Raw genomic sequence first — 14,918 nt, forward strand, 5'->3', positions numbered from 1 at the left:
CTGAGTGATTAGCAGGTGACAACAGGAAGAAGCACCTGTTAGTGCTTGAGTCGCTGCAGTAGTCAGTAGAACATATTTCATCATAAAAGCTATATTTGTTAGATGATGTTGCATGACCAAAAACTGGGTTGTCCAACTATGGCTGTCTGCATGCTGCAGAGTCATTAATACCCCATGCAGCTGCCCCGTCCAGGAAGACAGAAGCCCCAGAACATGAGTGATACAGTTCTGAGACGGTGAAGACTTGAAAGCCTTCTGCAGAGTGACGGGTGTGGATCTCACCGAAAGGCTGAAGAGCTGTGTTGTCCAGGGCAACGGTGGCAGCGGGAGTCGTGTTGAGCTCAGGATCCCTGGAGTCTGGGCATGTTGACTGGTGCTGTCCTTTTCTGCTTTTGATTTGTTGCAACCCCCAGCCATTGGGTGGTGCTGCCCACACTTGGAGTAGGTGATTCCCCTCCCTTACTGAACCCACACATCCATGTTCTCTGCAAGTATACTCACAGACTTGTCCAGAGGCATCCTGTGTGGTTCTCTTAGGTCTCTCTACCCAAAACACTGGTGATGGTTGACCCTCGCACTTCCAGGCAGGGGCACCAAGGGGAAGAGATTAGGATTATCTTGGAAGAGAAGGGCAGTTCTGAGAAGCAAAGCTCAGACACAAGGGACTTGGGAGGAGGGGCTGGGTAAGTCTGGAATCCAGACCTCCAAAAGGATCATCAGGTGGCTGAGTGGGAGATGGGGAGGGGGCAAGACATTTCCAAGTGTGGCAGGAACCACAGCTGCACAGAATGGGACTCAATGGGTGTTTAACCAAAAGTCTCTTTTCCTTCTCCAGGCCTTCTAACATCCCTAGTAAAAGCATCCCACAGAGAGCCAGCAATACAGAATCAAGTGTGGATGGCCCCAGCTCTCACATCACAGAGTACAGAGGGCGGTTTGGCACCAAAACACAGTGGCAAGTAACAAGACAATAAGAACAGCCATGCCTAGGAAGGCAGGTAGGCAGACAGGAGATATAATGCAATGGGGACATGGACTTTGAAATCAGAGTAGAGATAAGGTTTTTTTTTCTTTCTACTTACTGGTTGTATAAATTCAATGATTGTCTTCATTTTCTTTGTTTTGTTTCCTTCATTTATAAAATGGAGTTGATACCTGCCTCAGGGAGTTGTTTTGAAAGAATGGTTTCCATACAACTGACAGCAGTTGGCAGCAGTTGCTCGGTGAGAGGGCGAAGAGTATTTCCATGTGGAAGACAGCCAGCCAGGAGCTGTGTGGCAGACAACAGCAGAGCTGCAGGTTTAAGTCCTGTGCTGTGAGCTATGGTGGCAGTAACAGTCATTAGCTAGGCAGATTAAGAAGTTTTTGAAACATGCAGAACTCAATATCTATATAATAGTTCTAATCATTGCCAATGTTACTGGTCGTCTCTATCTGGACCAGGTGCTTCCACAGTCTTGGAATCTTGTTCAAAGAACTGAAGACACACAAAAAGGAAAGGATTTTATTCTGAAGCAAAGGGAAATAGAGTAGATGGCCGCAGGAAAGCAGCAGGCCCTCAGCAAGGATGCCCTCACCAGCTGAACGGAGATCACCCATTTGGCTAGTCAGTTTGTCCCAGGGATTCTGCCTCTGCCTCTCGGAGATTACAGGTAGGCGACCACCCCGTCCAGCTTTTACTTGTGCTCTGAAGCCTCCCAGGGCTCACACTTGCACAGTATGTGTGACTTATGACGGCGGACCAAGTCATCTCAGATTGACATTCACAGGGGTGAGGCAGTGAGGCAGTTACTTCTGTCACCTCGGATGACAGCCTTAGGGATAGCAACTGCTGATCGATCCATGAAGTATGCTTCGGAGTCTGAACATTCTGGTTTGACCCAGTTTGTGACACTCTCGTTCTTATTTGTCAGGTTGCAGACTCTTGGGCGTGCAGAGCCTGGAATGCCGCTGCCTTCTTGCCCCATGGCCGCCTTCTCTGTCCTCTCCAGACTGCCAGAAAAGCACTCTCTGTCCCCTCAGCTTTTAGAATTCTCACATAGCAGTAATATAGCAATGATTCTTTGCAATCACAATGTATGTATGGTTATTAGTTTTATTTTTATTGCTACACTTGTTTGAGGCAAGATCTTGCTCTGTAGACCATGCCCTGGAGGTCCCTATGTAGTTCAGAGCAGCCTAGAACTGTGGTGAGCAAACCTTCCCTCCCGAGTGCCTGGATTAGAGCCCTGGCCACCCTGCACTGCATGCATTGTTCTGCCTGTTCTTTGCCATGAACATCTCAAGGCAGCATACTGTGGATTCTGACAAGCGTTTGCTGAAAGAATTCACCTTGCCTTGCAAATTTTTTTTTATTTTTTTATTTTTTTAGAGTTTGAAATGGACTTTATTCAGAACTCTGATCTACCAAGTTAGCGTTTTCCACCAACTCGGGGAGCAGAGACCTTCACAGGCTTCACAATCTTTTGTTTAGGTGCTGCTTTTGTGGGGGCCTTGGCAGCAGCCATTGCAGTCTTCTTGGATGCCTGCTTAGCCTTTTTTGCTTCCTTGGCAGCCCTGATGGCCTGCTCTCGCTGGGCTTTCCTAACTTCTGGTTTCTGATTCCTCTTGCCCATTATATCAGCACGGGATGCACCAGTGATGGCCCGCTGGAATTTGACTGCGCAGCGGGTTCTTTTCTTTTGAATTTCTTCCGACTGTCCTTTTCTGTGTTTCCTTCTGTACAGGACAGTCCAGTTTATCTGCCAGGGATTCCTTTTGGACAGGAATACAGACTCGCATTTTGCATTAAGAAACTGGAAAACCTTCCCGTCGGTCCTGGCGTAGCGCCGCCCGTGTCTGGGGTAGATCTTGTACCCACTGAAACTGCACAGCTCGACCTTCATGATGGGAGCTGCCGCCCGGCCGGAGGAAAGATGGCGAAGAGAAAGAAAGAATTATGGGAAAACCCCTTATAGGGCAGGGGAAGAGACTCTCCTCCCTCTGCCTTGCAAATTTTAACACTCAACTTAGAACAGTATAAGATGTTTGCCACTGCTGAACTGCAAGTCTTCTCATTCATAGGCTTTTCGTGACACACACACACACACACACACACACACACACACACAAACAGGCAGGCAGCCAGAGGGCGTCTGGGAAACAACAGCTGGTCCAGACTGGGTGGATTAGCCAGTCAGGGAGACCAAGGAACTGATGTGGTGGAATCTGCTGTCAGAATGCCTTACCCTGAAGAGCCTGAGACCCAGTGACTGCTACTGTCACAGCTGCTTGCAGCACCTACCCCGTGTTAAAATCACCCTGAACCTGCGGACACCAGCTTAACACAGACATGCCTGGAAGGGAGACGGAAAAGGGGTCGGTTGTCCCCTGGGTGGAGCTGTGAGGCTGGAGGACTATGCTCCGTACTTTGAGTCTGAGGAACAGGTGAAGGTGGCAGTGAGCACGCATTTGCACAGGTGTGGCTTATCCACCTCCACTGGCCTTGCAAATTGTGGACCAGAGACAGGAGAAGAGTGTGGGAAAGAGCAGAGTAGAATGGCTGACACCACAGAGAGAGAGAGGAAGCTTGGTGACCCAGGTGACCCCACATGGTCTGGCCTTTTGGGTCTCAGGGAAGATGATCATGAGGCCACCTCTTAGGGACAAACTTGGCTTGAAACGGGCACTGGTAGCAGCTGAAGTCCAGCGTATGTTTGATTTTCACTTTTGGTACTAGGCGTTGAGCTCGGGGCCTCATGCATGCTAGGCAAGCGCTCCAACCCTGAGCTACAGCCCAACTTCCCGTTATTTTGAGACAGGGTCTCACTTAATTACCCAAGCCAGTCTTGGACTTGAAATCTTCCTGCACCCACTCCTGAGTTGGTGAGATTACAGGACTTTATACTACCAGGTCTGACTATTTGATGGCAATCAAGACTTTTATTTGTTGAACTTCTTTTAAAGAGACATGATCTCTTATATTACCCAGGTTGGCCCTGAACTCCTGAGTTCAAGTGAACCTCCTGCCTCAGTCTTCCAAATTGCTGGGACCACAGCATCTTGCCATGCCTGGCTACTATCTGTGGTAATTATCCAGGAGGAACTGTTCCCTGAAACCCGGTGTGATGGCATGTCTGTAATCCCACCACCTAAGAGGCCGAGGCAGGAAGGACAGCAAGTGTCAGCCCAGTCTGAACTACAAAGCAAAAGCCTCTTTTAAAATTAAAAACTACACCCCCCTCAAGTCCCTGTAGTTCTCCACAGCAGAGGCAATCTGCTTTGTTGCTGGTGGCTTCCCTGTCTGAGGAGGCTGCCCTCCTCAAGGTCAAGGGAAGGACACTTTCTAGAACATCGTCAGTGTTGCTCACTGGTTTTTTTTTGTTTGTTTGTTTTGTACACATTTCAACCTTCCTGAAGGCATTTTAACTTCTTAGAGTTGGTATATAACTCAGGCTTTTCCAAGAAGACAGAGCCAATAGGGTGTAGGATGGACGTAATAGTGGGTGGGAGGCGGGAGAATAAGAATGAGAAGAGGAAGAAGAGGAGGAGGAGTGGGTCTGGAGACCCAGGCGGCTGATGCTGGAGTCCTGAGCGGGTGGCCTCTCAATACAGCCTTCCTTCTTCCCCCAGAGGCTTCAGGTTTTTCCTTCAGGCCCTTCACCTGACTGAGCAAGGTCTACCCACACTACTGATTTGTTTCATTCAAGTTCCCCTGTTGAGATCCCTCACTCCAACATCGAGGCTGGTATTTACTCAAACAGCGGACACTACCACCCAGCTGGGCTGACATATAAAACCAGCCGTGGCAGGGAATACGGATCTTAACAGTTCTGATACTCCCCATTATGCTCAGCCCAAGAACACTGTGCAGCAGCCAGTGAAGAGTTAACTAGACAGGCACACATTTCAACCTTCCTGAAGGCATTTTAATTTCTTAGAGTTGGTATATAACTCGGGGTTTTCCAAGGTAAACGCCGTACTTCCAGCCCTCAAGAGTCTGAGGCAGGAGGGTTGTGAGTCTGGGCTACATAGAGGGACCCTGATTCAAAGGTGACAACAGAAATCGACGAATGGGCGAATGGGCTGTAATTGGTGCTGCGTGCGATTTGTTCAGCAGGTGCTACACCCGCTGAGCATCACTTTGCCCCGGGTGCTGGTCCAGGACTTGGAATCTTCCTAAGCAAAGCTGGAGCTGACAAAGTCTGATTATCTTAGAGCTCCAGCTAGAAACAACATTTCTGTTTCTTTTCTGGTCTCTCTGGGTGGTGTCGAAAGCTACTTGCTGTAGCCGCAATCATCACAGCTGTCAAGAAACCAGAAGGATTGTCTGACCACCTTAGCTGTGTTATGAAACAGGGACCTCAGAATTATTTTTTTTTTTAAAAAAAAGGTTCTTTAATATTCTCATTTTCCTCATTATTCAGTCAGACACTCATCGAGGTAATGAAAAAAAAAGAAATATTTCCTTTCAGATACTGTTAAAGCTCTGTATCAGTTGCTCTTGTGACGTGGGGGTGGCCAGATTAGTTTTCTGATCCAGCTCAGGGGGCAGGGAGGCAAGGTCAGCTGGGTGTCAGGAGCAGAAAGGATGCTGTTTGAAACCGACAGAAGTTCAGGGTCAGCCTGGATCCCATAACAAGTGTCAGACTATCCAGACTGTTAATAAAACCTGTCTTGAGACCAAGAAAGGGGGGCTAGGGTGGTAATGGGGAGCAGAGTGAACCCTTGGAGCTCAGTTTTCCTTGGTCATCAGCAAGAGAAGGCATGAAGCTGAAGAGAGATTCAGTGCCCATGGCTTCTGTGAAGCAGGAAGGGCCAGGGCTGCAGGGATGACTCAATGGTTAAGAGCAGTGGCCGCTCTTCCAGAGGACCCAGGCTTGATTCCCGGCACCCTTGTGGTGGCTCACAACCATCTGTAACTCCATTTCTGGGGATCCAATGCCCTCTCCTGGCCTCTGAGGGCATTGAACTCACATAAATACAGGTGCAGGAAACCCGCCCCCCCCACACACAATAATCTCTAAGATTTGAAGGAGGAAGGGGCTAAAGATACAAGTGACCCTTGGAAGAGCATCTCTCAGCAAGGAAATGGGACCTTAGTCCTAGGACCATGGGATGGGATTCTGCCAAAAGTCTGGGTGAGGTAGAAAGGAGAATCCCCTAAATTCTTCCAAGGAAAGCCAGCTGTCCTTGCTGGATCCCATAGAGCATACAACAATGCTCAAAGAGATCCCGCGGCAGAGCAGGGGACTGACAGGCAGATGTGGCTCTAGCCTCTGCATGTTACAGAGTTTTGCTTAGAAAAGAGGACAGACGTGCAGCCAGTGAGCTGCCTTGAAATCGAACCTATGAAGTGGCTGAGAATACAAACGCTTTCTCATCCTACTTATCTTTGATATGTGTTTGCACAGGAAAAATTTTAAAAATACAGTCAAGTGTTGTTTATTTATGAAATACTGTAGTCGGAGAGGTCCTGTCTAGGGAAAGAGAGTCACCTGGAAAAGTACTACAAAAAAGTGTTAAGTATTATTGTGCCAGAAGAACATAAAGGAATCAGGATTCCCAAGGCATCCTCACAGCCACCTGTAGAACGTATTTAGGGGCCTCTTCATCACCTGTGGGAGCTCAGGTGAACTCCTGGTGTGAACGCCCTGAGGACGGACTGCCCTAGAGGAGGGCTGGTTTGTTACCTCTGGGATGAGAGGGTTTCAGGCAAGCAAAGCTACACTTCCTGTCCCCAATATGGATGCATGTAGGATCTCATGTAGGCTGGCCTTAAATGTGCTATGCAATTGAGGATGACTGTGAACTTCTCATCCTCCTGCCTCCACCTCCCTAGTGCTGAGATTCCTGGTGTATGCCACCACCAAGCCCAGTTCATACAGTGCTGGAGATTGAACCAAGGTTTCATGTGTGCTAGGTAAGCACTCAACAAATTCCCATCCCTCCATCCTCCTACTTTCTCAACTACGTGTGATGACATTCTAGTGGCTGTTATCTTCAAGGGCTTTTGACAGCTTTTCTACACATGGCTTGACAACATTGTAAGAGGGCCAGCAGATCTATGCAAAGGAAGGTTGACTTCATACAGGTCAGACCGAGAAGCAAAACATGCCTGCCTGGTATAGTCAAGCCAGGAATTCCTTCCTGTCCTTTTTATCTCTGTCAGCAACACAGTCTGGAGTCATCTGGGAAGGACACCTCAATTGAGGAATTACCTGTATTAGACCTGTCTCTGGGCACATCTGTCAGGGTAGGGACTGTCTTGATTAAGTGAGGCATGATGTGGGAGGTCCTTCTGTATGCTGTGAACATGTGTCACTTTTATTGGTTGATGGATAAAGCTGTTTTAGCCAATGGCTTAGCAGAGTAAATAAAGCCAGGCAGGAAATTTGAAGACACAGAGAGATAGAAACAGAGTCAGGGAGATGCCATGTAGCCCACAAAGGAGAAAGAGGTCCGAACATTACCAGCAAGCCACGATCCTCATGGTAAAATATAAACTATTAGAAATGGGTTAGAGTTAGAGCTAGCTAGTAAGAGGTCTAAGCCATTGACCAAACAACTGTAACTAACAGTAACTCTCAGAATGGGTATCTCCTAATCAGCTGCAGGAACTAGAGAGCCAGAGAGAAACCAGCCTAGTGGGACTGGGCGAGACAGAGAAAAGCCTTCTGGCTACAAAGGCAAGCCCCTTGTGGGCAGCATCATTCCCAGGGAGATAGACCTGGACCATCCGAAAAAACCAGCTAAGCATGAGCCAGAGGGAACGAGCCAGCAAGCCGTGTTCTTCCTTGGTTTCTGCTAATCCGCTCATCCTCATAGACAGCTTGAGGAGTATAAAGCACTAAAACAGCAATTAGTGCTTAATAAACATTAGCTAATGAGAATAATAATGGCATTATGTTCTAATGAAATCATCTTTCTGTCCCAAAGACATATGTTCTTGAGATTTATCTTCTATGTCATTTAAAGTTCCTCTTCGGTTCTATTAAATCCCTTTGCCACAGTATGAGTTATTATTAAGAGAGTGTGGCTGCATTCGCTGTCCATTTATCCTCAGATGCTGAATAACCTAACAGCCGTCTGTCGTGGGTCTCATGGGGATTATAGCCAGCACACTACATGGCTCATCTGACTAAAATTCTGCCATAGAAGGCGACCTAGGCTTCTGCATGACCCAGCTGCTGAGGGCCAGTCTCCCTGCCTTGTGGTTGGTGGGCGCTGCTTCTTCAACCGAGTTCACTGACCTTCTCACATCACTTCCCAGAGAGGCCCAGCAGCTGTGGCTGAAGAATGCACTATTTGCCAGCTCAGGTGCTGCTGGACCACCCCACCCTTTGGGGACCCTCACTAAAGACTGGGGGTTGGAGCTTCAAGTGCGGCAAACTCCTGTGTGTCGGAAATATTTTAAGTGAAAGAGTTGAACCTCTCTGATCTTACCGCTTCCCTCACATTCCAAACGCAGATTAAAGAGATGTCAGAACAAAGAAGGAAAACCAGCCCCTGAAAGAGGCCCTGAACTCTTTCTGCCTGCCTCCCTCTGACCCACTCCCTGCAACCTATTTTCTCTTCCCCCTCTTGAAGCAAGAACATGAGATTCTGGTCATATTGTCTTCTGAAGATCCGTGGGCAATGAAAGGCAAGCAGATCTTGGTTCCAGCTGTCACTATACCCTCTGACTTAAAAATCTCTTGGGGCTTGTGTGATAGCCTCAGGAGGAGCGACAGCCCAGTGGGTTGCTGGATTTAGCAAGCCCATCAGGCCCAGTTGAGGAGGGTCCAGAAGACCAGCCTGACCTCCCAGGCCAGGTCCTAGGCTGGAACAGTATTACACGGGCCTCTTCTCCAGAGCTCTTTGAGAGGCAGACGGCAGGGCACACGCCATTCCTCCTTAATGGCATTCTTGGGGAGGGCCTCTCACCCACTTTATCATTCAGATCATTAAAAAACTCTCTCACCCCAGAGGAATGGGACTAGATTTCTTTTGTTAAAATCTCATTAAAGTCTGCTTCAGCCTGTAATAATTTCCTAATAGATGGCAGGGCTATTCGGCTGAGACTGGGTTTTCTTTCATTTATTCTTGGGTCTCATAATTGTCTTATCTCCGAGGCATTTTGGTTGTCAGTGAAGTGTGACGGATGCTTCGGCCTGGGAGCCACTAGCTGAGCATTTTATAATATCTGAGGAGGAGGTCTCATTCTCTCGCCCGCTCTCCTTTCCTCTTGAAGCTGCCTCCTACTCAGGTGTGTTTATGGAGGGGGGAACCCAATTTCCCAATATTCTTCTGACTGCTGGTTTTCTTTACGCCTGCCTGCCAAAGATCTCTCCTCTGGTTGCACCTGCACAATCCCTCAAAGGCAAACAATTTAGACCAAAACAAAAAAATGTATCTTCTGAATGTGTATTGAAATGGCAGCGATTATAGCCTTTTCAGACACGCTACATTGTGTCTAGACTCTAGAGAAGCATTCTCAACCTGTGGGTCTCGACACCTTTGGGGTCACCTAAGAGCATCCAAACCCACAGATATTTACATTACAATTCATAACATATAAAACTAGCTATGAGGTATCAGTGAAAATAATTTTATGGTTGGGGTCGTCACTTTGCGGGGAACTATACTAAAGGGCTGCAGCGTTAGGAAGGTTGGGAACCACTGCTGTAGAGCATCAGGTGTTGCTGGGAATCCCTAACATTATAGGGGTGGCTGGGCAGTGTGAACTATAGCCCACAGAAGCAGGTCACTGACTGGGGAGTCCTGGGTTCCAGCTGGAGGCAGAAGGTTCCCTTGGCTTTAAGCCTAAGCAAGTATTTTGTCCCCGTTTTAAACTGGAAAGCTTAGTAGGTGTTGTCTTCTTCTTTTAAACAACGGTGTCCTAGTCAGCAACTGCAACCCCGCTGCCAACAGCAAGAGATGCAGCCTGAAGACATTCCGTTCCCTCAGGTGCCGACTCTTTCAATGCTACTACGAGAACTTACCTAAATCTCTATCCTGATAAAGAACTCAAGACTCAAAGGCTGAGGTGGAATCCTGCTTCCCAGAGAGGTTGAAGAGCAAGAAGCTCACCTAGCTCACCTCCTCCATCTCCCAAGAGGTCCTGCTTTTTCTCGCCCCTCTTTATAATCCCTTTTCTACGTGGCTCCTCCCTACAACTTCCTGTCAGCCTGAAGCTGACGCAGCTTCTGAACCACAGGTGAATTTTATTTAATCAAACACATCTTTGCATCACTAAACAAATGTCCCAGAGCATAAACAAAAGAAACACACCTTAAAATACTCTACAGCAAGCAGGGCAGCAAGGAATGGGATACGTGTCCTCGATCAGTTTCTTCCTCCCTTTCCCCGCTGCAACAGCCATGAGGCAAACTCTCCCTGCTCATTTGACAGAGGAGAGGAAGTTCTGTAAATATTGCACTAATAATAATAATGTCTGTAGCCAAGCTGACTAACCACTCACTCGCTGTTGGCAATGTTTAAGATCTTAAATCTTGCTCCGGCATGGTGGTGAAACTGAAGATCAGAAAGCCCAGGCCAGCTTGGGCTACAAAGCAAGACCAAGTCTCAAAAAAAATAAAACCCGAAGGATGAGCCTTAAGATTAATTAATTAAAGCCTTAATTAAGATCTTAAGTCCTTCTCACAACAATATAGGAGACAAGTATTATCATTACTGTATTATTATTATTCTCATTCTTAAAATGTGACAGTGCTGGACATGGAACCATGGGCCTCAGTCTCACACCTTAGCCATTTGTGTGAGTGTTGGCCAGACGTTGATGTCAAGTATCTTCCTTAATTTTTCTCTACCTTATTTTTTTGAGTATGGTCTCTCACTAGGACCTGGGACTAGCTGATCACACCAGACTGACTGGCCAATGAGCCCCAGGAATTCACCTTGTCTCTTCCTCCCAACACTGGGTTACGGGATCATGCCACCATGCCTGGGTTTTTATGTTGGTAGTGGGGATTGAACTCGGTGTCAGTCTGGGGCAGGACTTCTGGTCCTGCAGTGAGGCAGAATATCGTGGTGGGGAACATGGGGTAGAACGCACTAATTCCTTTGTGTTGGCCTGGAAGCAAAGAGGAAGGAGAGGGTTGGGGTCCGGTGTGCCCATGAAAGGCATACCGCCAGTGACCCAACTTCCTCCTAGTAGGTCCCACCTATCCAATGTGCAAAGGCTAGCGGAAGCTTACGTAGTCCCAAAGCACAGCCTTGGCATCTGCTTTGCCTCTGGTGAGCACTGACAACCAGAAGGACTGAGTCAAACGATGCTCGCCCCGTGATCTAATTATATCTTTATATCCTGGTGGAAAGGAGGTGGCTATATTTGTCTTTTAGGAGAGCAGAGAAGGAACACAGCTGCTAACCTCTTCGGAAGTCAGCCCGAGGGCAGAGAAGTTCAAGAGGGATCTTTGGGGTTTGGTGTGCTTGTTTGGTTTTGGTGTTTGTGTGTTTGATGAAGTCCACTGTAGTCCAGACTGTTCTCAAACTGACCAGCCTCCTGCTTCAGCTTCCTAAGTATGAGAGATAACAGGGAAAATCAGAGAAGTTGAGGAGGCAGAGAAAACATTTTTCAAGGGTAAGGAAGGCAAGTAGGTCCCTGCAGGGGAGTCTGGGAAATGGTGGGAGGGAAGCAAGGCCAGTGACCAGGGCTGAAAGCAGTGCTGCCTTGGCCAGAGGCCTTGCTTTCTGAGCTGAAGACCTTACTGCCTTTCACTGAGATGGTTTGACAAGGACAAGAAAGACTGACAGCTCCACAGACTGAGTGGTTCAAGGAGGTGTGGGCACACCTGACCCACAGAAGCAGGGGCCACCCAGCCTCTCTGCATTAGGAAGACATGAGCTTCTTCATTTCAGAACCCCCGTCTCAGTCCCTTCTCTTTCTACCTCCCCAGTTTCAGAAAGCACACCGCCAACCACGTAGAAATTTATCACTCTGGCTTCGTGGAAAGAGCTGTCAAACTTCCAAATGACAAATATTGAGACCTCTGCTTTTTAAGTCATTCCCTGAATGACTGTGGATTAAAAATAGGCTGGCCAGGCCTAGTGGCCCAAGTCTGTAATCTCAGCCACTCAGGGAGTTGAGGCAGAAGGATTATAAGTTCAAAGTCTGCCTGGGCAATTTAATGAGACCCTGTCTCAAAAATTAAAAAGATACAAAGAGGGCTGGGAGGTGTAGCTCGGTGGAAGAGTGTTTGTCCAGTACTCTCGGTGCAGTCGTCGACACAAAAAATAGGAAAAGGGACTTAATTCTGTTTTTTCTTATGAAATTTCTGGAACTTCTTCTGCCCCACCTATTCCCTTCCCCCATCACCAAAACTCTTCAGACTCTGCAGCTGACAGTCCTTCCCAGTGACACCATCTACTACCCAATGCCCAGAGGTTGATGGGACGTAGCTCGCTGGAAAGAGCCAATCTCAAGCCAAGAAATGAGTCTGGTGGTGGCATTTTTGTCACCGTGGGGCTGCTGAGTGCCTTCTGGCCCGCAACTTAGAAGCCTGTTCTTATTCCTGCTGTAACCTCACAGGCAATGACAGTCCATCCCATGTCACCAAGTGACACAATGAAAGAGCATGTGCAGGCCTTCCCCTGCTATGTCCCCTCTGCCTCACTGTTGCTGTCCCTATCCTGAGGTTAACTTCTACAACAGACCTTCATCTAAGGTGGCTCATTGTCTCTCACTGAGCTTTCTCAGCAAACACTCTGGGTGAATAGGCTGAAGTCTTCAGAAGATAAACCCTGGGCTTTAGGTTGCTTGAGTGGAAAATTTTAACAAGCAATTCCTTCAGCTGCAGAGCCACACAAAATGTGATTTTCTTAATGCACACATCCCCACAGAGGCTAATAGATGGCCATTACCCGGCTCTGGACAGAGCCTGTTACTCAGTTTGATGCCAACAGTACAAGCAAATGCCCCATTTGCAACACTAGTGAACAGCTGGATTCATTACATCCAGGTCCATGAGTAACCAGATGGACTCTTGTTGGCAAGGACTCCAGGACTGCCAGCCTCTGCCCTCCCACTGCTCCGGCGGTATCCCACCACTTGCTGTTCCCAGGGCAACACAGAGCAGACTCGTGACACCTCGTGGTTTCTGAGACAAAGGAGAAGACTAACAGGAGTCAGTCCAGATGGAGGTGGAGGAAGGCGGTGTGTGGAAGGGAACGCGGGACTTAGCTGTACTTGCTGCCACTCATCACTGTAGGGCTGAGAACTGGGTCAGCAGATGCAGCCAGCCGCAAGTGCCACTCAGGTTCCCATGCCAAAGGAGCAGATGCATCCACATATGAATCTGGGATCTCAGAGACTGGAAAGAGACAAAGTGGCCACACCATCACTAACTTCCGGGAAAGAGACGACATGGCCACACCATCACTAACTACGGGGAAATAGACGACGTGGCCACACCATCACTAACTCTAAAGGAGAGAGATGAAGTGGCCACACCATCCTTACTCTGAATAGGCGAAACTGAATAAAAGCTATTCTGTGAGAGTTCCTCAGTTAGAGGAGTAAGGCCCTTGGAAAAGGTGCTTTTCATCCCTTCTCAGGTTTCCACAGGTCCTCAATGGGGCAGAAAGTGGCCACAAACTCACAGCTCGCATGTCTTTGTTTTAGTTCTTGTTTCATTTAAGACAGGGTCTCACTATGCAGCCCTGACTGACCTAAAATTCACTATGTAGATGGGGCTGCTTTCAACTCACAGAGATGTGCCTGCCTCTGTCTCCAGAGTGCTGGGATTAAAGGCATATGCCACCACTGCCCGGCTTAATAATATATAAAATATTAATATAATAGATATGTAACAGTGCACTTCGTATTTTCCTTAGGAAGGGCTTCCTGAGAGCACAGAGTCTGCCAAGATAAACCTTGTTTTCCTCAGAGCCCTGACCTCCTGACCTCCCTCTTATCTGGGCAGTGTGGCTATCTCACATCCAGCTGCCCGCTCTCTTATTTACCTTCCTTACTGTTCTCCACCTCATTTTAACCCTAACCTTCCTTTTGTTCTAGTTTTTGTGTGTATGTGCCTGTGCGTGTATGGATGCTATAGGAGGCCAGAGTGGTCACTGGATCCCCTGGAGCTTGAAGTGTGGGTGGTTGTGAGCCCATCAATGTGGGTGCTGGGAACTGAATTCAGGTTCTCTAGAAGAGCAGCAAGGGCTTTTAAAGACTGAGCCATCTCTCCAGCACCCTACATTCCTTCTAATTTCTGTTAAGTATTTTCTGGCCAACAAACCTCTCTCCCAACGCAAATATTCCCAATCAGACCGAATCAAACCAAATTAAAAGATACTTTGATTTAATGAGTGCCAGCACTCCCGGATGGTCCTGGAAAAACACGGGGTTGTGGGGACCACCAGAGAGGAAAAAGGAGAGACCACATGTTCATTCTCTTGGGAGCAGTTTAAATAGCCTGTGAGTACGGTCTTGACCTTCCCTGGGGAGGGGTCACCTTCTGGTGGGCTTTCTCAGAGGTGGAGTTTGGACTGAGGCAACTCCCAGGGGAGGGAGCTTAGAATGGAGTTTTCAGCTCAGTATTCCAAAAATGGGTGCCAGGGAACTGGGGTGAAGCCCCCAACTAAATAATTTTATCTCTCATTTGCTGTTACCATAAGAATATCAAGGTTCTCAGGCCTCCATACAGGATGAGGGAAGGGGACAATGAACGACAGGCTTCTGCAGGGTTGAGGGCTGCGATTCCTGAGAGCAGAGCCCACGTCACTCACTCTTAGGTGCTATCACCGACTGTCACCCACGGAAGGCCACCGAAATGAGAACAAAGGTGAGATACAGAGGAGGCAGGAGAACAGAGCAAGGGCTTGGGACCAAAGATGGAGGAGAGAGGAGATGGGAAGGAGGGGAGCAGAGAAAGGGAAATGCAAATGAGAATGAGTAAGCCCAGCCCTGACTGCGGCTGTGTCCCCTTTGCTTA

At 48.1% G+C, this 14,918-nt stretch overlaps 1 protein-coding gene across 1 annotated transcript; it reads right to left on the bottom strand.

Annotated features, from left to right (window-relative positions):
• Positions 1-2,402: 2,402 nt before the first annotated feature.
• Positions 2,403-2,951, bottom strand: LOC130875061 (60S ribosomal protein L24-like). Its single transcript, XM_057770698.1, has one exon. The coding sequence runs from the start codon at positions 2,883-2,885 to the stop codon at positions 2,412-2,414; it is 474 nt and encodes a 157-aa protein (XP_057626681.1). The 5' UTR covers positions 2,886-2,951; the 3' UTR covers positions 2,403-2,411.
• Positions 2,952-14,918: the final 11,967 nt, after the last annotated feature.

This window comes from Chionomys nivalis, chromosome 5, assembly GCF_950005125.1.
Source record: "Chionomys nivalis chromosome 5, mChiNiv1.1, whole genome shotgun sequence".
Classification (NCBI taxonomy): domain Eukaryota; kingdom Metazoa; phylum Chordata; class Mammalia; order Rodentia; family Cricetidae; genus Chionomys; species Chionomys nivalis.